General features: G+C 40.7%; 1 protein-coding gene across 2 annotated transcripts; it reads left to right on the top strand.

Moving 5' to 3' along the window:
* On the top strand, positions 1-26,492 carry gad3 (glutamate decarboxylase 3). Of its 2 annotated transcripts, none has more exons than XM_071906553.2 (16): positions 1-243; positions 5,381-5,500; positions 10,338-10,444; positions 10,702-10,837; positions 11,598-11,688; positions 12,157-12,269; positions 14,502-14,617; positions 15,098-15,177; positions 15,728-15,782; positions 17,017-17,133; positions 18,293-18,357; positions 22,754-22,832; positions 23,261-23,410; positions 24,465-24,572; positions 25,437-25,526; positions 26,138-26,492. In XM_071906553.2, the coding sequence occupies exons 1-16, from the start codon at positions 222-224 to the stop codon at positions 26,309-26,311; spliced, it is 1,623 nt and encodes a 540-aa protein (XP_071762654.1). In that variant the 5' UTR covers positions 1-221; the 3' UTR covers positions 26,312-26,492. The 2 variants fall into 2 exon arrangements, with proteins under 2 accessions (XP_071762654.1, XP_071762656.1); XM_071906555.2 differs by lacking the exon at positions 26,138-26,492 and adding an exon at positions 25,830-25,955.
* Positions 26,493-27,439: the final 947 nt, after the last annotated feature.

Here is a 27,439-nt window from a genome sequence, read left to right as displayed (position 1 = left end):
TGGATTATTAACACTGAGAGACTTCCAACCAAGTTAGTCAGCTGAGAGATTTATCCGCATATTTCTAGTAAAACAGAATTAAATAGAATTTAGAATTTTTTTATCCCTAAACTTTAGGGATATTTCAGTTACCGGCTATATAAAAACAGTTGCAGTGGGATTGAACTGAATTGCACTGAAAAATCTTTGGTGACCTTGAACTGAAATTTGCTGGTGTTGACATGGATTTCTTACAGTTGCCAGGTAAGAGTATTTTGATAATTCCTTCTATGACATACATCGTTATAGTACATTTTAAGTGTGGATATAATAGACTATAGACGTGATTATAATGTACCAAGTAATTATAACCAAAGTAGTAAATAAATCTGTCAAACTGTCAGTCCACGTGCATGTGTGTGTGACCAGATCATGATTTATAAGCATCAAAAATCTGTTAATCTGTCAATCCAAGTGTGCATGCATCTGGCATGCATGTGACAAGATCATGCCTGGCCATGCCTGGACAAGCCCACCATACAGTAGGGAGACGGTACAAGACTTTGAGAGTCCATGATGTTGATGGCTGTTGTTTGTTAAAATGAGGTTTGCTGCACAATCATAGCCTTGATATAAAATCTAGGTAACACATTATTTGGTTAGTCCAGCGTTGATCTAGTCACCTAGATCTAGTTGATCTTGGTGACGAATAGTATCTATGTTCAACAAAGTGTCACTTGCCTATTTGCTGACTCTCACAGACTATGTAACCCTAACCCTGACCCCATTTTTAAACCTAAACCCAACCCTAACCTGACCCTATTTCTAACATTAACCTCAACCCTAAGATTAACCCTAGCGCAGACACTGAATAACTATAAAGAATTTCTCACATAATTGTGAGTATCACCTGAAACTCTGTAGACTTTGTAGTGACATATTATAGTCACTGTATAGGAAAATTGAGTATCAACATTTGGACTATGCAAATAAAGTGTGACCGAAATATATCTTTATTTAAGCAAAGTTGGTGTGCAGCAACCCCCGTTTTCAGGTACAGTGGGGAACCACAATAAAATGGCTTGCCATACATGTTTCACCCGGTAGACATGCGCATTCAGTATTTATGTTACGCCTCAGATATATTAATTGGAAAATTGTGACTGACTTGATTTGATCAAATGGTCTTAATAAATCCAATGGTAAACTGGAGAAAGCTGCGTCCATTAAGGTTTTGTGCACAGAAGTAATTAGTGCGCCTTTTAATAAATGTGGCTCGAAATGGGATGTTCTATAACAATATTGAGATGTGAGTGAATTTTATTCACTAGCCAGCGATCATGGACATTATCATCAAGTACTTTTCAATCAGGACAGTTAACACATAAGCTAAGGCTGTATGGGACTGTATTACAGCTGATAGACTGTACAGAAACTAAAGAGTGTATAGACTCCTTGAATGAATACTGTATATTGAAACTTTGGCATGTGAATGATAAAATAATGGAATTATGACTTGTATTTACTGGTAATGAGCTTTAATACTTTTACTTCAAAGAGAGATCATTAAAGGCTTATATACTGCTTTTAAAACATAATATTCAGCCCCACCTTTACTGCCGCTGCACACTTGCATGTGCACACCTGCCAACCCCAGTGAATCAGGGCTCCTCTACATTAGAAATTCAAATTTAACCCCTGCCCCCATTGCTGATGAGTGACCTGGATCATACTTTCTTTTCCTTCAACCAACAGCATGGGCTGTAGCAAAGTAGTCACAGCACTGAATCTGCCTTAATGAATTATTATTATTTCTTTTTCTTTTTCTTTTGAAATTCAAAACAAGATGTGGAAAAATATATTGGTAGAAATAAGGTAGAGGGTGAGATGCCCATCCATTGCTGTCTTTGCTGCAGGTCTTCCTCAAAGACTTCTACAGGTGGAGGAGTCTCATCTCTCCTCTTGCCTTTTGAGTTTCTGAGCCATTGCTCTTGTCACCCTCTGGGTTATCTGCCAGCTGGAGGAGTCTGGGATGGTTGGAGCGAAACAGCTGGAGCTTTGCACTCTTGCAGCTGCGATCTTCCTCGCGATCCTCCAAGCTTACATCCTGGCAGCGTTTGGTTTTGGTAGTTGGTGCACTACAACTGTCTTGAAGGAAGGTGAGGCCCTTGCAGGCTGCTGATTAGGATGGAAGATGATGCTAGACTGGGGCTCCTCAGGATTCTTCATTCGAGTCACCGTCTCCATCACTTCTTCCTCATCACCGACATGACGGTGCCTTGTGGGGTTCTTGTTACTGTAGCCCCACCTCACCTGAGGATGTGGCCTTAGCCCCGGGGGAGGCCAGGTTGTATGCATTCATGATGGCAGAATACACAGCCCTGCAATCCTCCAGTGGTTTGTAAGGTCTTTCAATAGGGCTTTTTAGACGTGCCATGTGTGCAGCTTGAATTGAGACTCTCTGTTCAGTCCCTGACTGGAGTTGCTGCTGTTGACTGGTGCACTGTTGGCTGCCTGGTTTGACCAGCTGGTCATTTTGAAATGAGGGCTGTGGGCATCTTGCAACAGTGCTGTTGATGTCTACAACTGACCATGTGGACTGTGTGGTTACATTTGGACCATTCATCTTGCTGGAAATACGTGAGCTCAATAGGCCACCTCAGTGCTCTCATCCTCGCAGTTAAGTTCTTCAAATGTATGGTCTATCCACAGCTGGAGATCCTTTTTTTTTTCGAACAGCTTGTCTCCTGGTGTACACAGGAATGGAATTGTTGTCCCTTTGGACATCCTTGTCGCATGTTAAGGAACTGTACGGATTACACGCTAGTTCATTTCCAGAGCGTTCACACAGCTTCTGGAGACATTCACCAGTCTGTGGGTTCCACAGAGCACTGTGGCATGCTGTGTATTGTAGGTACTCAATTTCCTCTGGAGTGAGCTTTGGTTTATAAGCTGTTTTTTCATTGTCCAAACAGAGGGAAGCAGCTGGGTTGTAGTTCCAGAGGTTCACAGGAGTGAAACCATCTATTGGGTCACAGTAAGAAAACATAGTAAATTAGAAAAGAGGATGGAGATATATTTGAAATAAGGGGCACACTGTGGCAAAGCAGACCAAGACACAAAATATACTCATACTGCTATGAGCTTGAGTATAACTACCTGTGTTGCATGTAAGTAACTCTTTCTCTCCCATCGCCATAATACATCAAAATCACGGATATACATAATTAAAAACAAATTTAGTGGGTGGCACTTTTGCACAAGAACCATGACCCACTGAACAAAATCTAAAATAGGCACAACAGCAGCTGATTAATCTAAAAAGGAGATAGGCAATACATGCAGCTACATGTCCACAAATTCCAGGAGTAGTATAAGGCATAGCTATTGTACTCCAAAGTTTTACCTTTACACCAATACAGGACATACCTCCTGGAATTCCTAGACTGTGAGGTGATTGCTCTATGCAGTTTCTTCACTCCAGCCTACAAACAGTCGTCAGGTTATATAGTGGCAATTGAAATCACACAAAGAGTAATTTACCACATACCAAGTCACTCCCATAAGTAGTGCCAGACAAACCATATTTTAACCATTTCCCAAAGGGGACCCAGAGAGTTGAGGGACAAGGACAGTACAACACAACCAAGCATTACAAAATGCCCAGTATTTATTGATGGGGCACCTATCCATAGATAATGAGAAGCAACTTTGGTCTGCAATGGGTGTTAGCTACTCTAGGGGAGGGCAGTTTTAAAGTGGACTTGCCCTCTAAGAAAGCCTGGCTACAAAGTGGACCAGCCCCCTAAGAAAGCCTAACTACATAAGACAAAGTTCTTACCACCAAACACGCTAGCTCTGACGTAATGAGGGTGCGTATGTTAACCAGCACAAAACATATTCAAATCTCTCCATTCAGTGGCTTGAGTTTTTAGCAAACAAGCATGGCATGGTTTATGGAAACCCACAAGGCTTAACCCGCGAGATGCTGTATTTGGCGGTTGAACGAAAACACCTTTAAGCTTTACCACAAAACAGAACATGGTGAAAAAATCACTATGACTGCGCAAGTAACTGTGATCGAGAGTCACAAAAAGCTAACTGGCTAACCAAGGCTAATGCTAATTTCTGTACTGTTAGCATTTTGTGACCCTCGATCACTTTTTTTAATACTTGCACAGTCGTCTGACAACAGAAACAGAAAGATATGTCAGTGACAACACTTGTATTGTGTTATACATTATGTTGAAACACAAAATAAATGATCACAGACTGAGTTATGGGTGACAGGAAGTTCGCTTTTTAACATTGCTGGCAATGGTGATACCGAAGCAGCCATGTTTGTGAAAAGGGCCTGTTAAAGAATATTTCAAACGCTGTTATAAGGAGTATAATTCCAGCTTTATGTCAAGTCACGTGTATATAATAATGTCAATTATATTTACCAACGGTATAACGTCTGGACAAAAAATAATCTCTGAAAGGTGCAGATTGGAGTTTTAGTTCTACAAACATCACTCAGAGGCAGAGTTGCTCTGGAGGCAGTAATAATCTCATTGGTTGAGTTAAACCTCATTGGGCAGAGCTACACACATCACACAATAGACATTTCTTCAATATCACAAAAAGTTTTTACACTCGCTTGAAGCAGAAAATTGTTTTGTTAATTAAGAATTATGTGATAGTGACAGAAACACATTTGTCAAATAAATAATGACATAGGCTTGGCATTATCGACCTGATGAATGGTTCAGTTCCCTTGTCCAACAGTTCAAAAGTGGCTTTGGACTTTCTGAAACACTGACTGTAAACTATCTGTCCACCACAACCTCCAGAAATGTCACATTGTTTCTACCATGTATAAGTCTCTTTCATGGTTATATGACCATTGCTTGGTACATGAAAATATTATACATGTTGTATATACTAAAAAGTCCAAGGCAGAGGATGTATTGTTCTATAGAGACATAGAAACATTTATGTGAACTTATCTAAATTAAAAAGGGATTTCTTTGTACTACAGAAATGTTGATTTGCATTTGTCACCAGCATTTGTACTTGATTAAAACATTGCACTTCTATCCATTTGAATAAGATGCAAAATGTTTAGGTCCATATTTCCTGACCACTAATGCCCTCGATGTGTACTTGATGGACAAACACAGAGAGGAAGAAAGAGAGCCGTAGCAACCTTCCTTTGATATGCATCTGTATGCTTTGTGTACACATAATACACATTCATTAGAGTTTTGGGGAGTAAACTAACTTTAAATGAACATATCATGTTGGACATTTTTGTTATTGAGCTTACTATGATTTTATCTGAGTAAAAGTGCTTCATTAATTTTCACCCAGTATGTGAAACCTACATCAACAAAATCATCCATTGCTTTTTCGCCAGAGAGAATCATCGACAACAGCACCACAACATCAGCTGGAAAGGGCAAACAGCAGGACGGCTCACCGGCAGCCGAGGAGAAAACCCAGACACCTACTGACTTCAACAGCATCTACAGCAAAGGTGAGAAATGACTTAAGCTGGGGACACACCCCAGTATTTCAAAACCTTCTATCTAGATCAGAATTATCCGGATAGGATTAAATCTCAAAATTGGGTATTTCAAAACCAGGGCCCAGGGCCCAGTTGTTAAAAAAGTTTAATCTGGATCAGAATGATCCAGATTTGGAAATCCCATGTTTTGCTATCCAGGATCAGGTAATCCTTACTTTTTTCTTACTTTTGTGCCGGTTTTTCAAAGCAACATTGGATTGGATCACCCTGATCCAGATACAAACCTTTCAAGATTACCAAATCCGGATTACCAGTGCTCTAAATGGGACTCATTTCCAAAGGATGACCAGATTGCCCAGACCAAGCGCAAGTTTTTTCTTTTGGGGAACATGCCCAATACTATTGGGGTTATCGACTGCACTCATGTGCATATACAAGCACCTCATGAGAGGGAGTGGGAGTACGTCAACCGAAAGGGGAGGCACAGCATCAACATCCAATTTGTGGACGACACTGACCTCATCATCACAAACTGCGTCGTGAAGTGGCCTGGGTCTGCCCATGATGCGCGTATCCTGAGGGAGAGCGCTCTATACAGAGAGCTCCAAACCAACTGACCGGATGGCATAATATTAGGAGACAGCGCCTATCCACTCCTACCATGGCTGATGACCCCTTTTCTTGCAGCAAACACACCTGAGCAGGCATGCTTCAACACTGCTCATTGCAAAACAAGAATTGAACGTTTATGGAGTTCTGAAGAGGCACTTTGCATGCCTAAAACTTGCGAGTGGAACCACAGGGAGCGTGCAACATAATACTTGCCTGTATTGTCCTGCACAACATCGCTACCAGGCACAATGTCCCTCTCTGTGATGACGTTTATGATGCACCTGAGCCTGCTGAAGACCCGGACCAACCTCCGGCGTTCTCTCAGAATGAGGGACTGACTGGACGTGCAATAAGGGATGCAACTGTTAGAAACTACTTTTGACTGGTTCATCTCTGATGATTGTGTCATTGTAATTAATATACAGTGCTAAATGACAGTTAAAATGAAATATATTATTTTTGTTTGATATTGACAGCTGTTTGGGGGATTATTTTATGGGGACAAAATCCTTTTTTTTTTTTTTACCGTACTGAAAGGCTTAATAGGTAGCCTAATGTCTACTTTATCTACTTTATCACTGTAACGGTTAAACAAATCAACAACTTCTGAACAACTGGAGATGTGATCCTGATCCTACAAAATTGGGATACGGATTTGGTAATCCAATCCTACCCAGAATCCAGATCAAATGTTGATTTTGGGTATTTCAAAACTCTAAGGTGGAGATTAGGATAGGTTTGATGCTAAAAATCAGGATTATCCTGATCCCACTGGAAGGGTGGATCCAGCATGGATTCAAGGTGGATGTAGAGACATGTAGGACACATGGCACATATTTAATCATTCTTTTATTCAATGCTTGCATATTAAAGTAACACAGACCATGCCAAAACAATACCCCATGAGAGGGAATGGGAGTTTGTGAACAGGAAAGGGTGGCACAGCATCAATATGCAACTTGTGGTAAATGCAGACCTCATCATTACTAACTGTGTTGTGAAATGGCCAGGATCAATCCATGATGCAAGGCTCTTGAGGGAGAGCCATATTTTTAGACACCTCCAACAAAATCCCCCAGATGGCATGGGTGACAGCACATACCAACTCTTACCATGGCTAATGACACCTTTTGCCATGGTAAACAATGATGCAGAGGAGAGATTTAACTGCGCTCATCGAAGAACTAGGAGCACAATTGAACGCTTAAATGGGGTGTTGAAAAGGCGCTTTGCATGCCTGAACTACCTACGTGTAGACCCACAGCGAGCATGCAACATAATTCTCGCCTGCATCGTGCTTCATAATACCGCTGAAGAACGCAAGGTTCCTCACTGTGATGGAAGGGGTGATCATTCACAGCCCCAAGTAGATGGCCCTGACCTACCACTGGCAGCACTGTAACTAGATGGAGCAGCTGGACGGTCAATGAGAGACGCTCTAGTGAACCATTATTTTACTTAGGGTCTTTTGATCAATAAAAACATTAGTATGCTGACAAAACAGTTTTGTGTTTGACTTTTTTTTAATCCAGTGAGACATTTAATATACATATTGTGTTAATGAAATGTTGTATTACTTTGAGCAACAGATGGCGGCCTATCCAAAGACTGCAAATCTAGATTCTGTAATCCTGATCTTGTGGTATCTGGATCAGAATGATCCTATCTGAAAAGTCTTTGAAAAACCAGGACAAAACCTACAAGATCAATTTTATCTGGGATAGCAAAAAAAGGGATTACAAAATCAGGATAATTCTGATCTAGATTAAAGGTTTTGAAATACTGGGCCCGAGGATTATGTGGCCGATTTCCTCCAGATCGGGAGGAACAATCTGAAGGAAAATCCTGATCAGAAGCTTGGTCAGGACTGATGGTCGGCAGAAATTATCTGGTAGTGTGAGGGGTTTACAAATTCAATCTTGACCACCCCAATCAATATCAATGTTTGATATTTACGATCCAAAATCAAGACAGGTCCTGAGCACTTCTTGTATTGTGTCGGGATCACAGAGGGCCAATAGCCAATGAGAGCCCAGTTTACAGTGAGGTGAGTGGAGACTGCCAGCAGCCAATGAGAGACCAGTTTTCAGTGAAGTGAGTGTGATGTTTTGATTGGTTGGAGATTAGAGGTGGTGACATCAGCGGCTGGAAAATCCTAGTTATATGGTTCAGTGTGTGATTAAGTCCATCTAGTGTGAGCAGATTTATCACTTAGAGACTAAAAATCTGTGAAATTCGATGCAGTGCCCTTTCAAAATTGGTTAGGATTTTAAAAGTCTTCTAGTGTGTCCCCAGCCTAATTTGAATGACTTCTTTAACTCTATTACACTCACCATCCTGAACAGCTAAAGAGCTGTACGCTACCATGTGATTCTGTTCATGGCACCAATGTTACAGATGTCATTGATGCAGAACAGTAGCAGTAGGACTCGCATTTCCTCTCAGCGTAGGGCTCTAGCAATTCTCTACCCAGTCTTCAACCCACAAGTCCTGAGTTTTTCAGATGATGCGTGACCATGCTAACAATCAGGCTAATTCAAGTAGGTAAGCTCTGAAAAACACAGTGGATAATTTCTACCAGACAAGCTTCAGCTACATTCAGGGTTGCCAGTGCTGTTGTTTGATAAGGCTATCACATGGAACCAGGTATTGACACAGTATTGTCAGGTATATCACAAACATGAATTGAATGTGCAACTTCAGGCGGGCAAAGTTAGCTAACTTAGCTAGCATGTTATGAGCCACAGTTAACTTCTTTATTTGGGTTTGCTTTGTTGACAACCGTATCTCTGTCAAGCACGAAATGTGTATGGAGTGAACGCCTGAAAAAGATTTTTAAAAAAACTGCAGAGATAGAGTTATTTTACAGGAGCATAATGTACCATATTTCCTGAATTTCCCTTAAGGAATCAAAGTGCTATCTTATCTTACCTTATCTTATCTAATTGATGTAAAATTGGCCAATTAAGATGACTAAAATGTGAAGTTATCATGTCTTTGAGGAAATGTAGACCAAAAAACATGTTCTGATTTTCTTTTAAAATGACTTGTACTGTTATTTCAAAGTTACCCCACCTCTCCCTGTTAGGCAACAGCGGTATGATGATGTTATGATAATGATGGGATGTCTGTGTGTCAGGGTTTCAGCGGGTCCTTAAAAAGTCTTAAAAAGTCTAAAATCCAGTAATCTGAATTTTAGGCCTTAAAATGTCTTAAAATGTCTTAAATACGATTTTGACAGGTCTTAAAAATTGATTGGATTATGAAGTTAACGTTACTTTTATAAAGTTGCATTAACTTCAGTCTCGCTTTTAAATGTGTTTTGGGGAAAAATGTATATTGATCACGCTGTAACAAAACTACAAAACGAAACCAACATGGAACCAATAACGACTAATGCAAACTGTGCAGCCCGGTCAGAGCACACCCAGCTAGTGTGTCGCGATGTGGTGTGTGGGCTAACGTTACTTTCATCTAAAATGGGCAAGTGCAAGTTCAACGAGATCTGGCTCGAGAACAGCCAATTTAGTGCTTGGTTGAAGCCGGTTGAAAACACATTTGAAGCCCGCTGCACCTTGTGCAAGAAAACGCTGAAATTAGGAACGTTGGGTATAAAGGCATTAGAGTCGCATGGGAAGTCTGAAAAACATAAAGCCGCCATAAAAAGCCAGCAGCAAACGCCTGCCATCACCCAATATTCTGGTTTCACATCGGGAGCATCAAAGTCCCCAGCGCGACCCATGCAACTCCTGCAACTCCGGTAAGCGACCTCCGGACAGCGTTTGGATCTACGCCAACATTAAAAGCGGAGGTGCTCTGGACTTTACACACGGATCTATAATATCCTATAATGCAATAAACAATAAATATAATAAATAACTGTATGTGTGTGTGAGCTGCTAGGGATTGACTTGCTCACGGTCACTTTGGTTTTTTGCTGACATGGGGCACAAATCATCTGGTTTAAGGATGGTGTCTTTAATCCTGCTGCCCCAATATTTATTGTTATTTATTTATTGTTAAAAATGCTCATATCCTTCGTACTTTTTTTTTGCCAGTATGGACGTGAAATAGGTCTTAAATTGCATTCATAATGGTCTTAAAAAGGTCTTAAAAAGTCTTAAATTTAACTTGTTGAAACCTGCAGAAACCCTGGTGTGTGTGTGTGCGTGCGTGTGTGTGTGCGTGCGTGTGTGTGCATGTGTGTGTGTGTGTGTGTGTGTGTGTGTTACAGACCTGCTCCCAGCATTCAGTGGCGAGGAGGTGACCAGAGGATTTTTGCAGGAGCTGGTTAACATCCTGTTGGGTTACATTTGCAAGTCAAGTCAGAGGAGCTCCAAGGTAGTGAACAGATTCTAGTAAAACTACAGGTCATCCTGGTGAATCGACATGTTGTCATAGGTTTATCCAGTTCAAGATCTTTGTGCCCCCCCCCCCCCATCTTTCAAATCTTTCCCATCTCTTTCTACTGCGCATTATCTAATAAAGCATAATAAGTACTTACTGATTTTATGCTTTTCATACATACAGAAGAGGATTAGGGCCACGTGAAAAAAGTATTTGAGTTCTGTGTTCTGTGGCTCTTCCCTGTGTTTCAGGTCCTGGACTTCCACCATCCTCATCAGCTGAAGGAGGGACTGGAGGGTTTCAGTCTGGACCTGTCTGACCAACCAGAGACTCTAGAGCAGATACTGGTCGATTGTAGGGACACACTCAAGTATGGTGTCAAAACAGGTGTGTGTGTGCAAGCGTGTGCGTTTATTATCATTGGATATTCAAGATCGTGACCCTTGTGACCCTTCTAAAGCTCCGCCCTGCCCCCATGTGGGGCGCAATCACATGTTTGCTGCTCTTTTAAAACACTAATATCTGGGTGGTCCTCCAAGAAGGATGCTATTGGTGTGTTGCCAGTAGCTGCTAAGCTAGGTGTTCAGATCACGATCATGGAAATGAGCTAACGGTTGCAGTGAGGAGGTTGAGGATATTGCTGCAGAAAAAACAAATATATAGTCTTTGTAGGTGAAATATCCCTTTAACTCATCAAAATGATGTTAATGTTATGAAAGGCAATACCAAAACCACCGAAAAATACATCATTTGACTGTTCAAAACTTGTAGCTGCAGAGCAACCCATCATCCAACTTACTTATTAAAGTGTGAACAAGCAGGAGGGCTCTATAGTGACTCTATGTACAAATTAGGACAGTGAAATTAGTACAGTACAATTCACCTGCATTCTAACTGTATAATTTATGATAAAATTATGCTTACCCGTTCCCCCTTAACTTTGACCAATTGCCCATTAACCTTTTAACAGGAAACTGGGGATTTCATAGGAAAGTGGGTGGAAACCAGAATTTAATTTCCTACCATCCTCCTCGTTATTCTCTGTGCTCTGCTATGGTTTTATGATAGTTATTACTTCATCTTCATTGGTTTCTAATGTGGTCTCGCAACTAATTGCCCACTGGTGTGTTTTTCTTGCCTTCTCCAGGCCATCCTTGCTTCTTCAACCAGCTATCTTCAGGTCTGGATGTGATTGGCTTAGCCGGCGAGTGGTTGACCTCTACAGCCAATACTAACATGTAAGATTTCACCACTATTATTAAAACAAATTAATGTTGGTCTTCTGAATATTGGTCTTCATGGGGAGAATTCAAACTCAGAGACAATGTTATGGAAATGTGGCTGTAAAGTGATGCAGGTTTACTTTACAGACATCTTCAAAATTCATGTTTTCAGTGTCCCATGAAAGTCTCACCAAGAAGTCTGCGTTTTAGGAACTGGGAAAAACTGGCCTGTTTTCCCACTGATGCTCATGACTGTTTGACACATTATAATACATTATCCACGGTTTGGATTGGGTCCAGGGTCATGGATTTGATCTCTGTGTCTTTATACATTAAGGACACACTATGTCAAATATGAGATGCCAAATAGCCAAATATGAGATGTTTGCAAGATACCAGGGTAGTTATAAAGTGATATTTTTCTTTACAGTAATTTTCAAGAATCATATGCATTATGTAGACTTATCAAAGCAATTTTACCAGGTTTACATATGAAGTGTCTCCCGTCTTCATTCTCATGGAGGAGGCTCTACTGAGGAAGATGCAAAACATTGTGGGATGGTCTGATGATGAGGGAGATGGCATCTTCTGTCCAGGTAACGAATGAATGAATGGATGGATGGATGACGTCTTGTAGGAAATAAAATAGGATATTGTGTGTTTGTCCTATATATCTTACAATGGAGTATTCAGTAAAGAAGGTCCTGCTTAGATGAAGAAGTCATGCAGCCGTTGTGTGCATCATATGACTTCTGCAGGATATCAGGAGTTTAGCCCTCAGACTAGTGTTCATTGTTAAGGCCCTGACACACCAGGCCGACGGTCGGCCGTCGGGCAATGTCGGGCCGTCGGTAAGCGTCGGTGTCCCTAGTTTTTGCGGTGTGTCCCGCACCGTCGGCACTAGTCGGACCCTGTCGGCGTCTTTTCGGCCGATTGAGCATGTTGAATCGGCGTCGGAGCCGTCGGTGAGAGAGATCACTCTGATTGGTAGTTCGTGTTTTGCCTCTGGATGATTGGACTGATAAATTCCTTCAACATGTGGAACTGAACAGGAAAGAGCCGAGCGAAATTTTTAAAATCGGAGGTTTCATTTATCTCCAGCTCTCGAGACAGGTTCAGGAAAGCCCCTTGAGCCTGTCGCTGGAGTAACTTTATTCATGATTTCACCCATTTAGTGCGGTTTCTCCTTATTTTTCGCCTCCGCCTCTTCCTTTCTTCTTCGACGCAACAGTCGGCCTTCGTCGCCGCTGGTTCTTTGAAGTCGGTTTGGTGTGTCAGGGCCTTTAGAGACAATCATGTAAAGGCCCTGACACACCAAACCGACTTCAAAGAACCAGCGGCGACGAAGGCCGACTGTTGCGTCGCCTCACGTCGCCTGCGTCTGGTCCAAAAAGTTGCACTTGAACACACCGCAAAGACTACACCCGACGGCCAACTAGCACGTACGTTCTGCGCCTGCGTGAGGGGAAATAACTCTCCATACCTTATGTCTGATAAGAAGTTGCAAATGGCACTGGCGTTGTCAGCGCTTGGTCTTTTGGTTGTGGAAGAAGAAAGGAAGAGGCGGAGGCGAAAAATAAGGAGAAACCGCACTAAATGGGTGAAATCATGAATAACGTTACTCCAGCGACAGGCTCAAGGGGCTTTCCCGAACCAGTCTCGAGAGCTGGAGATAAATGAAACCTCCGATTTTAAAAATTTCGCTCGGCTCTTTCCTGTTCAGTTCCACATGTTGAAGGAATTTATCAGTCCAATCATCCAGAGGCAAAACACGAACTACCAATCAGAGTGATCTCTCTCACCGACGGCTCCGACGCCGATTCAACATGCTCAATCGGCCGAAAAGACGCCGACAGGGTCCGACTAGTGCCGACGGTGCGGGACACACCGCAAAAACTAGGGACACCAACGCTTACCGACAGCCCGACGGCCCGACATTGCCCGACGGCCGACCGTCGGCCTGGTGTGTCAGGGCCTTAAGAATAGAACTACATGTTAGTATGTATTGTAGAACTGGTTTTGATTAGTTTGAAGCGTGCTTATGACATCGGCCATACATTGATTTCTTAGAAAAGGACAAACAAAGCAACTATACATACTGAAGTGTATAAGAAACTGATATTTCTACCCTTTGGTCAGACAATATCCCACAGCCTACTTCAGTGTATTTGATTGTAGGATTTTCTCTCCATGCATGTTTGAATAAAGAATCCACAGAAGACTTCTGAAACTTTGCTCATTTAATTTGACCCACAAGGGTGAAGCTCATTTTTCCCCTACAGTCTTAGTCTCTGAGAATACTTGTCTTGTAAAATTAACACTGGACACCTGTAAGTATCCATAGTTCACAGAGTTACTGTTTAAATCCAGAGATTGTTAAGTTTAAAGGACCATCATTTCTAATTTATAACCTGCAATTAGAATAATTTCAATATCTTCTTCAGCAAACATTATCAGCCATTATTCTAAGATGTGTGAAATGATACCTTTGAAATGAGAAATGAAATTTGTGTTCTTTGACATCATATTTCTGAGTAGTTTAGTCCAACTAAATTATTTTTTACAATATATGATATTTGATCATGCTTTTATCATGGTACTAAACCATGAAGTGAGCATCAATCCAGTGTGGATTGATGGAATTATTTTTATTTTTCATAGAGCTGGCATTAGTAATCCTGCTCAAGGGTTTGGGCGTGCATACACTACCAGGTTGTTGACTTGTTATTGCTAATATAACAGTAACATTAGATGTCTGTATTAATAAGATTCATGTACTGATGTTCTCGGTAGATTTTGCCCTAAATTGTGTATTGTGTTTTCCCAAGGAGGCACAATATCTAACCTGTATAGCATCCTGGTGGCCAGATATCACTTCTACCCAGAGGTGAAGACCAAAGGGATGGGCGCTCTGCCTCAGCTGGCCCTCTTCACTTCAGAACATGTAATCACTGGCACCTCACATCCTGTTATAATATTTTGGATGACTTTAGGAGTGCATGGTTTTAGCCTTAATTGGTTATAGCCATGGTGTTTGTCAATTAATAACTGCTTCCACAGTTTAGGCAGTTACTCAATGGCAACTGGGGACACAAGAGAGGATTATGGAGCTACTTTCCACTAGATTTGTCCATCCTGACAATCACTGGGGAAGTCCTGATCGGAGGCTTGATCAGGAGTGATGGTTGGCAAAGATTATCTGATAGTGTGAGGAGTTTACAGATTCAGTCTGAACAGACTGACCTAACAATAAAAGATACTTTAGGTATCCTTGGTTTAGCTTGTCATGTGCACCTGAGAATTCAGACTTCATAACTAAGTAATGCAGTCATTGTTTGTTCCTAAAAAGTATACCTATAGCTTTTAGTGCCACCAAAGCGAAACAAACAACTGAAGATGAATGATCGTCTTTTCTCCTATTCAGGGCCACTATTCAGTGAAGAAATCTGCAGCGGTGCTGGGGATGGGCAGTGAGAATGTGGTGGTGGTGAAATGTGATGAAAGGTGGGTACAGTTAGACAGACAGTCACTGAAAAAAGAGTGCACTTATCTTTGTCAATGGTGAATGTTATAGAACAAAAGAAATGTTTGCTCACCTGTTTGAGCTTTAAGCTTTGTGTGTGTGTGTGTGTGTGTGTGTGTGTGTGTGTGTGTCTTTGAGAACGTGTACATGCATGCTTGGATGCATGTATTTTCATGTACATGGACATCTGTGCTAAAGATAAAACCAGCAACAACCAGATAGACAATTCTTTATATAATTTACCACAACAAAAGCTGAAGCATTTTGGTCTAGCAGTAATGTGACACGATTCAATGCATGTTCATATAACTTTTGTCATGTTTTAATAGAAATCTTCACAAGATCATAATCCTTAGTTTGATGTACAGTATATTGTTCATACTGTATTGATTTTCTTTTAGAGTGCGGGTACCACACAGACTATTGTCTGTTGGATCTGCCTTATCTATGCACCCACCATAAAGACAAACAAAAAAACGGTACAGTGAGTCACTCTTAAATCAAAACCTTGTCAACTTTTGCCCCTTCAAGAGGGAAGATGATTCCTGCTGAACTTGAGTCTTCTATCATCGCAGCTAAAGCAAAGGTAAGGATGAGATATAAGAATGTGAGATGACACAGAAAAGAGTAATCTGCTTTTAACTCCGCTTTATTGTCACCATGGGTACAAACATCATTACCTGGGATAGAAATGTCATCTCCGTGCAAAGAAACGTCATCATCGCAGGGGTGCAAATGTTGTCACTGCGACTAGAAATGTCATCATCGCAGGGGTGCAAATGTTGTCACTGCGACTAGAAATGTCATCAGCAAGAATTGTCATCGCTGCTAGTAGAAATGTCATCGCTGCAGGTAGAATTGTCATCACTGCCAGTAGAAATGTCATCACTGCAAGTAGAAACATCATCAGCACAGGTAGAAACGTTGTCACCGTGGGTAGAAACATTATCACCGCAGGTAGCCGGCAGTAGAAACGTCATCACAGGGCATTCTGGTGGCTCAAACAACTGAAGGTACGTATCACATAAATGTGACGTCCTGGGTGGAAACGTCATCACAGCAAGTAGAAATGTCATCACCGTGGGTAGAAACGTCATTGCCCCAGGTAGAAACATCATCGCCACAGGTAGAATTGTCATCACCGCAGAAAGAAACATAATCACCGCGGAAGAAACATTGTCACCGTGGTTAGAAACATCATCACGATGGATAGAAATGACATCACTGCAGGTAGAAATATCATAATTTCTGGTAGAAACATCATCACTGCAGGTAGAAACATCATCACCATGGGTAGAAACATCATTACCGCAGGCGGAAACATCATCACTGCAGGCAGAAACATCATCACTGCAGGTAGAAACATCATCACCATGGGTAGAAACATCATTACCGCAGGCGGAAACATCATCACTGCAGGCAGAAACATCATCACTGCAGGTAGAAACATCATCACCATGGGTAGAAACATCATCACTGAAGGTAGAAACGTCTTCACCATGGGTAGAAACGTCATCACCATGGGTAGAAAGTCATCACCATGGGTAGAAACATCATCACTGAAGGTAGAAATGTCTTCGCCATAGGTAGGAACATCATCACCATGAGTATAAACATCAGCACTTAAGGTAGAAATGTCTTCACAGTGCCTCCCACTGGTAGAATACCAGTCGCCTACTACTACTACTACTCGCCTGCTTTGCCAAAAATGAGATTCAATCACAATGTGGACAGAATGCAGACAACCAGAATTCATATAAATACCAGATTTAAATGAGGACAAAAATGTGTTAAAACTCCCAGTTGTCCTTGTCTTGCAGGGTTTGGTTCCATTTTATGTGAATGCAACAGCGGGCACCACAGTGTATGGAGCCTTCGATCCTCTCATTGCCATCGAAGACATCTGCCATAGACACGCACTCTGGATGCATGTTGATGTAAGGCCAATGTCACACACACACACACACACACACGCACAGGCACACACACATAGTCCCTCCAGGAATTAGCAATTGCAATAAATAATGCAAATTAAACCAATCCCTAAATTTTTTGTGAGAACAATTTTTCAAAATTAACACAATTTCTCTGCATGAAACGGTGAAATCAACAATATCTTGTAATTTTGTCCAATCATCACACTTTTTGGTATACAATGGTCCAATCAAAATAACAAACTATGCCTTTGAAAGCTTTGCCTTTGAAAAAGCATTGCCTGGAGAAGTGATTCTTTCCATTGCAGTTACTGCATCACTTACCATAAACTGAACATTGCTGGGGATTATGTTGACATCCACATCGTTTACATCGTTTACAGAATGTTCCTTCATCTGCCTGCTTTGTGTTCTCAGGTTGATTGATTTTCATTCTTTTGTTAGACACTACATTGACTGCTGCACCATCATTGACTGTTGCACTACAAATGCACTACTGTCAAATACCTGACTGTATTTTCCTTTTGTTGAAACTTTGAGCACAGGATGTTTTCTGTTCAGAAACAAAAGGATGAGTACTAAAGTATTAAGTTAGTAGTTTCTGTGATATGCAGTATGCTTATTATTAAGTGATTGTACAACACTCTTAATGAGAGGTAGATATAAAACTCCCACTTTGGTATCTCTTTAGTTCCACTTAAGTATAATTTTCCTTGACCTGTGATTTTTACCAATGCTCTATTTTTACTTCAAATAAATATCTAAAACTCCTCAAATTGCATTGCTATTTTTAAGAAAACCTGCAACTAAATCAAGTACCTTTTTCACAGATAAATTTAGCCAAGTCTGGAGGGACTGATATACACACACAGCCACCGCATCTCAATTAATCTACCTTTACACTTGTTGAAGACACACTGTGTATGCTGATTTAACATACACACACCTGCTAAGATAATGGTGCCACACATGTATGCACACTCACGCTGTGACACACCCAGAATTGGAGCATAATGTGCAGCTGTATAGCCATTCCTATCATACACACTGATGTCAGTTCAACACACAGTACAAAATCTCTTTCTCTCTTTCATGAATTTAAATTAATTGGTATGTTTTGTCAATACAGAGCATTTTTTTCATTTGAATTCTCTCCCTCCAGGCGGCTTGGGGTGGAGGCTTGCTGATGTCAGAGAGACACAGGATGAAACTGCAGGGCATTGAACGGTAACTGCATGACCGCACAATCTATCACCTCAGATAACCAACCAGAGCTGAACTCAAGACAGGTCATAAACATGGAAGAGTGGGCTGGCAGCACTCTGTGCTGAATATTTATCATCCTTCTTCCATTCCTTTCTTTCTTTGTAAATGTTTTAACAATTGAGATCAAGTCCAATCATTTCCTCGTATTTTTTTGTAGCAATGGTTAATAATTTTGGTTTCAGTCTGAGATAAATCCACATTTTAATTTGGTTTTAGTTATGCTGCTGGTTGTAGTGTTCTTATTTGGATCCCTGATTGTGTTAAAATCCTTAATTCCAAACCTTTCCACTATCCTAGTTTTTTCATTTTGCAGAGGCCGATATTTTCTAGTTGTGGTGGGTCAACTACTGAATATATATAAGATGAACACGGATGTTGCTTGTCCCAGTCCAGATGTTCATTTTTCGTATATAAATTATTGGACAGACCTTGCCTTAAGCGCTGTACAGTGGTGTTAAAGATGGTTTTTAGACTCCACCCCATTCTGCTGACTTAACTTGTGCATCCAAAACCCTGCAATATCTCTAGCACCCCCATCGATTTCATGATGTAACATCTTCATAGTAATAAACACCAAAGACATCAAATAGGATATGATTTGTTGAGTCACTAAAACTTGAAGGAAATTAGACTGTGTAATTGGTTTCTGAACAATTGGAATTGTATTTAAAGCAATTTGATGACTCCACAACTAAGCAATCAAGATGTGTCCTGCCATTTTATGTGGTCCAAAGGCCAGGCTTTAGAACACCATTTATAGGCATCAGGCCACTGCAGCCTTACAGACTAAATGTCATGAAATCATATGGCATATAATTGCATGTGCAAAAGACGGCAAAACACAGTCCATTATGATTAAAATTAACTAAATGTTGAAAAAAACACTAAAAAACACTAAATCTTTAACTGAATGCTTGGAATGCACTTTTACGCACAGACTTCTCCCTTTCCACACTCACGCACACATACACAGTTTCATGTCACACAAGTCGGTTGAATTTTTAAGGGGTCATCATGAAATCCTCTCTGACCAAGGCCAAGTGTCCGCGAAATGAAAGAACTACAAAAAGCTCTCTCAGCCATGGAGCCATAAATACAAGAGGACCTAAAATCCTGTTAGATTGAGTTCAAATTCAGTGCTACTCCGGATGCTTCACACTTTGGCGGTGACTGGGAGCATTGGATCCACTTTGGTAAAGCAGCACTGCAAGGACTTGTCAGCTCAGAAGACCTCCTGTTGACCCTCCTCATATAGATGGAGGGCATTTTCAATTTCAGTCCCTTGTATTACAAATTATCAATGAAGCAGATCCAGATCTCGTAACCACCAATGGGCTCCCTGTGCGGTAGCATCATTACCCTAAACTAACTAGACTTTCACCATGCAACACTGGCACCGCTGCCAGGAGGTAGCAGACTATTTTTGGACCAAGTTTGTTCATTGGACCTCCATACCTTGCAGGAGTGCTGTAAGTGGAAGAGACATGTCCAAGATTTAGCACAGAACTCAGTGATTTTCAAGTGTTGACCCTCAGCTCCTTTGGTGATGGATTTCTGAGATGACTCCAAGTGCAGACATGCACATTGTAATCAAAGTGAAGGACAAAACCTGTCTGAGGCCTGTGGCCTGGCTGATCACTTTGCCTGCCATCCTGTAAAATGACTGCTCTTCTCTTTCCCTACTGGTTTGCCTGTACTCCACCTATAAAGGGCATCCATATGGGCAATCACAACGTACATACATGAATGAATTATAAAACGTAGGAAAATTTTCTAGCAAGGTTAGCTAACCATCAGTAATGGCGTAATGGTGTTGTTTAAGCCACTTATTGTTGCTATTGTTCGAAGGCTAACTAGTCAAGATAGCTGCACATCTTGCGGAGGACTGAGTGCGAGCCATTGCATTTGAGGCTGATTTTGCAGACACCATGATAGTACTCAGAGATTTTTCCGATGTACTGATAAGCTACTTTTCAGTAAACTGCTTTTATGGAAACTATTACATTTTGTGAGACTGTGTTGGGAACATTGTGTTGGCTGCATTTAGAATCTCTAGAATGTTAATCACTTGATTATTTCCTGCCTTTCTTCATAACTTCTCTGATGATTGACATCAAAGACAGCATCAAAAACAACCATGAATACATAATGATTAAAAAAAACAAACTTGGAGTGTATCACAATTTAGATGCCCTTGACATGGGGCCTAGATGCATTCCCAAGGTGACAGGTGAAAGTGCACTAAAACTTAACATGGTAGAGAGAAACACGGGACACATGAAGGGTGTTACCTTTCTTGTTCACCCTCTACACCTCAGACCTCAAATTCAACTCCGGGTCATGCCACCTCCAGAAGTTCTCTGATGACTTCTCTATTGTGGGATGTATCAGTGAGGTCAATGAAGAGGAGTACAAGAGAGCTTCGTTGGGAGGTGCAAGGAAAATCATCTGCAACTCAACACCAGTAAGACCAAGGAGCTGGTAGTCGATTTCGAGTCCTGTTAAGAAAAAAAAATGTTTGCACACCTAAAGGTCTTTGTGTGACAGGTGCGTAGGACAAGAACCAAAAAGGTAGATGATGAAGAAGGAATAGAATCCCGCACACTGTCTATACTTGCAAAGAGATTTAATGCAACGTTTCGGTCATCGGACCTTCATCAGGCAAACACTGAGTCTTACTGAGTCCTGTTACCATCTAGGATGAGGAGGTGGAGATGGTTCAGTCCTACCAGTACCAGGGGTTACACATGAACAACAAACTGCAGTGGACTGATAACATGGAACGACTGGACAAGAGAGGGCAGAGTAGACTGTTCTTCTTGAGGAGGCTCAGGTCTGTCAGTGTAACAGTGTGACTACTCAACATGTTCTACCAATCAGTGGTGGCCAGTGCTCACTGTTCTTTGTGGTGGAGTGATGGGGAGGAAACATCAAGACTGGGGATGCAGGTTGGACAAACTGCTTAATAGGCTGACTCTAGGTTAAGTTGACAAGTGTTCGTTTGTGCCAACCACCATCACCTACACAATACCTCCTGCCACAACAGCCCCAACTTCAGCCAAAGAGGAGGATACTGAAGATGGGTTCACTTTACTTCACATGGCCTGGACATATTTCTGTACATTTCTGTGTCCGTGAGCCGGCACATAACACATTATGGACACATTTCTGTTACTTTCATCAGTTAACCTGATAATGTGAATAGCTAATGATGCGCATTTACACTTCTGCACACATTTCTGTACATGTTAGTTTCCATTCATAAATCCAAGTAATGTCAGTAGCTCAGTGTTCTTTCTTTTTCTCTTCTTTCTCTCCCTCTCGCCTCGACCGGGTGTCGCCACTTCCTGTATCCATCGTTTCAAATTAAAATGCCCTCTGCAGAGTCGTGTAATTGCGACTTCATGACGTTTTATAAAACGTTATACATATTCAATGAATAGCTGAATGTGCAAATCTGCTCTGTAAATCTGATATTGTGAATATTCTATGATGCACATTTGCACTTATGGTCTTGTACTGGACCATAGAGCAATTTTTTAATTTGTAAACTGAAAACATGCAAGTCTGTGAATGGTCAACAACAGTCTAGCCAATAGGAACTCAGTATGATGAAGAAATGATATCCTTAATCCTCAATATTTCTCATCTATTGTATTGCTATCTACATTCTATTCTTTGCTGCAATGACCCAATATCCCTTCAAGGATCGATAAAGTTAATCTTATCTTTTCTTATCTTATGAACTCTGGTTTCATAACAGCTAAAAGGCACATTCATAAAAACTAGCAGTGAAATTGTGTGTCAGTTTATTGGGTGAACTTTTTGAGCAAAAGTCTCCCTGGAAATAGCCTTTTTTTCAGAATCAACAGAAAAAAACATTGTGTGGGGGGCTTTGTGTTGTGAAACTGATATTGTATGCCATTTATTATTTGCAGCAAACTCTACTCATCTTCTCTGGACATGCTTAAAATCCAAGTTCAACTGATCAGTTACTCTTATGTGACAATACTGTGTCAGAGAGTTTCATTGCAAAATTAGTCATTCACTATGTTAAAACTGACACCTATCATTAAATAATAATGGCTGCAGTGAAAATAAAACCCATTGAATATTAAAGGTTTTTAGAAGCATGGTGTTTAGAGCATTTTTTTTAGAATGCAGCCCCCTGTGTCTTTGAAATACTGAATAAATATAAGGGATTTTTTTTTTATAAATATATAGAACACAGAACGTGGTCATTATAATGTTTAATGTCTTGCAGTCATTACATTATTTATGCTACATTTAGTGTAAATCCAACAAACATGGCATCTTTAAACTCATTAAATATTGTTTTTAATTTGATCCTCCACAGAGCCTGGTCTGTAACATGGAATCCTCATAAGATGATGGCCGTCCCCCTGCAGTGCTCTGTCATTCTGGTCAAGAAGAGAGTAAGAAATGATCCTCTTCCTAATTTGTTAATCTCTCTAACCCTTCCCACATTATTTCTCTCTCTTTCTATGTATACTTGGCTCGTTCTGTTTGCTGCTGTAGCAGGAAAAGCTTCTAAATCCATTTTTACTTGAATTTAAGTGTACATTTTCACATCATTCTTTCTCTATGCATATAAAGGCCACAATACACGATTCTGAGGCAATGGCCTTTAGATGCACAATTTTGCCTACAACCTTTTGTTCATTCAACTTTTGTTCCATAAAACTCCCCAGATTGACTAAACCTCCATACTGATTTTGTCCCATTTGCCAGTCCATTAAACCATATCTTTGCTGAAGACATAATTGCCTCAACAGGTCATCCATGTATCATGTACAGCCTTCACTTGTATTACTATTCCACTGCATTCCTCTCCTCCCTGCAGGGCCTCTTGCAGGAGTGCAACCAGTTAGGTGCTGAGTACCTTTTCCAGATGGACAAACCCTATGACGTGTCCTACGATACGGGAGATAAGAGCATCCAGTGTGGCCGACACGTAGATGCCTTCAAACTTTGGCTCATGTGGAAGGCAAAGGTGTCTTTTTTTTGCATTCTCTGTATTAATGTATATACATATACAATATACATTTTGATAAGCTATTTGGCCACAAAAAAGAAACAAATTAGGCAATATGTTTGATATGTAGTGATAGAAGTGAAAATCACGTCACACTATAAGGACTGCTATTGGCTGGTCTTTGATGCCAGGTGATGTCACCCTCTATAGAGTACAACAGGTGGTGACATCACCTGGCACCAAAGACCAGCCAATAGCAGATGGCCAGTTCAGTACCCTACTTTTCACCATTAGGTGTCTGCTCCACTACAGATTTGGTTGGGGTTTAGTTACTTTTTAAAGATACAATTTCGAATAAATTTTTTGGTGGGGGAGACAGGATTCATATTTTACTGCTGTCAGATGAAAACCTTGTATCTTTCAAAAGTATTTTTTTTTAGGAATTATGAAAAACAACTGTATTTGCAGACTGTCCACTATAGATAGTTTTTTAATCAAGTTTCAGGGTCCCTGACATGAAAGTTGCGTAACCCATAAAAGGATGATGTAAACGTTTTGTTCAAGTAAACACATAAAAATCACAAAAATCGTTTTCCCATGACAGCAGCAATACATTCTTTTGACAAGAAGATTGAAAATATTTTTTTTGATTGTTTTTTTGTCATCATAACTTCAAAATACAGCTCTTTTTTACCGCAGTGGTTACAAACAGAAAGAAAACAATTTACTGTAAAACCCATGTTTGCCATCACATATTGTCAATCTTTGTATCAAAAACTCAGACAGTAAATTACAAAGTGGAAAATTGCCTTCAATCCAATATATCCCTCTGTACACACAGCCAGTAGTAGAAATGACTGAAATGACAGATTGAGGCTCTTAACAGTGGCAGCCTGAGCACTAGAGAATAAGGATTTACAAGCTTTATTAATCTAAAAGAATTCAGCTCCTTGTCTTCATATATGATAACTTGAGGTCTCTCTTATGACTCCTTCCCCTCCCCATTCATATTCCACTGTTTTCCCATTTCTCAATATCTCTCTGTCTTTGTCTCTGTCTCTCACTCCCCCAGGGTTCAGAGGGCTTTGGATCCCAGGTCAACAAGTGCTTAGAGAATGCTGAGTATCTGTACAATCAACTGCAGAGGAGGAAAGACTTTGAACTGGTCTTCACAAGCAAAGTAAGACTGCTTGTCTTTGTCCAGGGCCAGGGGCTTCATTTATAAAATGTACTTGAATTTTGACTTCATCTCAAAATCATGGAACTGTTTGTTTGCCAGATTGATAAAAACACACTATCACTAAATAAAGCTTCACATCCAGCAAATAAGTGGCTGAGGAATTTTGAAATTGACAACACAGTGTGCTGTGTTCAAATTACTGTTGGCTCTTTATCTTAAAGGAAAATGCTCCATTAATCTGCTGCCCCTAAAGAAAACCCACTTCCTGAATAGACTGAATTTCAAGTGAATTGAATGTAGCGCTAGTTTATGTACAGTATTATTTAATTCCCATTTTATTTTCTCCATCCCTCCATCCCATTAGCCTGAACACAGTAATCTGTGATGTTGGTACATATGTACTACACTGCAAAAAATGGAAAGCTATCAAGTGATTTTAACTTGTTTCTAGACCTATCAAGTTTATTTTGTGATAATTTCAGTCAAATTATCTCACTGCACTGGCAGATAATCTTGCTGGTTTCAGTAAATTTCAATTGATACATGCCAAAATTACTTATTTCAAGAAATCATTATAAAACATTGAAGAAAATCTTGAAACTTTCTCCAAGACAATTTCACTTTTACCAAGTAAATGTCCCGAAAAAGGTAACATTATCCTGAAAAAAAAAAGTCAAATTTATCAAAGTTATCTGCCAGTGCAGTAAGATGATTTCACACAAAAAAATGCTAAAAATAAGCTTGATAAGTCTGGATACAAGATACAATAACTTAACAAGTCTGTCAGTTTTTGCAATGTACATACAGTATTTTCCCTCAATATTTGATGTAATTTCTTTCTTCTCTTCTTCTACACTCCCCCAGCCGGAGCACAGTAATGTGTGTTTCTGGTACATCCCACCCAGTCTGAGAAACCTGCCGCCTGGCCCTGACAGAAATGCAAGACTCCATCAGGTCAGTGCAGAACATACCAGCAACAACACTGCCATCACTGCTAGAGACTATGGGAAAATGTGTTCAGGAATGTTCCCTAAAAAAACAAACAAGGACAGGGCCAGTATTTAAAAAAAGAAAAAAAATCAGAATACAAGTGGTCCAAGCACAGTATGCTAATTTGTCCAAAGATGAGAAGACATTATGATTAGCTGACCATACTATTAATGCTATTATTATGAGCTTGCAGAGAATAGTGCCCTCATGTGACCAAGTCTCTCTCTCTCTCTCTCTCTCTCTCTCTCTCTCTCTCTCTCCTCAAAGCGCCACAAATTACTTGCTTGTTTAAACATGCGTGAGATCACTTTTCGCAAGAAAAAGGTAGTGGGACAAAGAGGATAGAAGAGAGGAAGGAGAATGAGAAGCAGAGGCAGAAAGGACAAGCCCAGACGGAAAGAGAAAATAAGAGAGAAAGAGACTGAGAAAGTAAGAGACACAGAAAGCATCTACAGAGTGGCAGTAACAAAGACAAAGAGCGAGAGAAAGACAGAGGGAGAGAGACAGAGTGAGACAGAGACCAACTGTGGAAGAGAGAGCTTCACACTGTAGAATGACCCATTTCTTCTCCCCAGGTGGCTCCTCAGATTAAAGCCAGAATGATGGAGAAGGGAACCGTTCTGATTGGCTACCAGCCTTTGGGATCGAAGGTCAATTTCTTCAGATGTGTGTTCTCCAATCCTGCCACGCAACAAGAGGACATTGACTTCTTATTGGAGGAGATCGTTCGGCTTGGCAATGACCTATGACCTAATAACTATAGTGACTTGTAAAGGGAGGAGGGGTCCGTTCTCAAAGAAATGGGTACATCTGACCATAAGGCCATTGTTTTTAATGTGCTGTTGTCTTATCCTGCTCCCAGCCACTGTGCGCCAGTCCACTCCTGCATCTTTAACTCTGCTTCTGCCAGCAGTTTTGACAACTACTACTTCCAGTACCACTCTAGTGACTGTGCCCAACACCGAGGAGCTTCTTGAGCGTTCTTGACGCTGTTGCCTCCTTTAAGAACAAAATCTCGAGAAAAATCTCCCAGCCATGGGTAGATGATATCACTCTGGCTGTGAAGAGATAATGTTGAAAAGCCGCAGAAGAAGGCTGGTGACCTGCAAGTGTCCTACAATATAATGGACTTCATTCTGAAGTATCAGAAAGTGGTTAAGGATGCAAGAGTGGCTTATTTCTCTCATTGTAGTTCAATCATGCGTCATAACTCAAGGGTGTTTTTCAGTGTCATTGACTCAGTTGTTAGCACCTCTCGCTGTGACTGTATTGAAGCCTCCCCTGAAAAGTGTGAAGAATTTTGAATGTTCTTTACCAAAAAGGTAGAGGATATAAGAGTGGAGATCCTCCTTACTTTAAACATGCAGTGGTTCAACCTTTTTTCAAGAAACCTCAACTCCTGCAAACTACAGGCCCATCTCCAAACTGCCCTTTTTATCCAAGGTTATAAGTTGTTTCAACCCAATTAATCTTTTATGAGTCAAAATGATGGTATTAGAGCACTTCACAGCACAGATACCACTCTCCTCAGAGTGACCAATGACCTTTTGGCAGCAGATCCCAAGGAATGTTCCATTTGAATTCTTTTAGATCTTAGTGTGCCTTACGATACTGGAGACCATACCATTTTATCAGATTAGAAATTGGGTTGGTTTTAGGGACAAAGCTCTTCACTGGTTCAACTCCTTTCTTTCCAACAGAACATTTTCAGTCAACATAGGCAACTCATCCTCATCCTCAGCAGTCATGTGGGGTGGGGTCCTGCAGGGATCGATGTCACACCCCACTTCTATGTCATGACCTTTTATTAATTGTTCTCCCTCCCTTTTTATGTTTCACTTGTTACATATTCTTGCTTCGCTTATGTTGCTATTTTG

The sequence above is a fragment of the Centroberyx gerrardi genome, chromosome 13 (assembly GCF_048128805.1).
Source record: "Centroberyx gerrardi isolate f3 chromosome 13, fCenGer3.hap1.cur.20231027, whole genome shotgun sequence".
NCBI classification, from domain to species: Eukaryota; Metazoa; Chordata; class Actinopteri; order Beryciformes; family Berycidae; genus Centroberyx; species Centroberyx gerrardi.
Note: the sequence above shows the minus strand (reverse complement) of the source record. Positions and strands in the feature narration are given on the sequence as shown.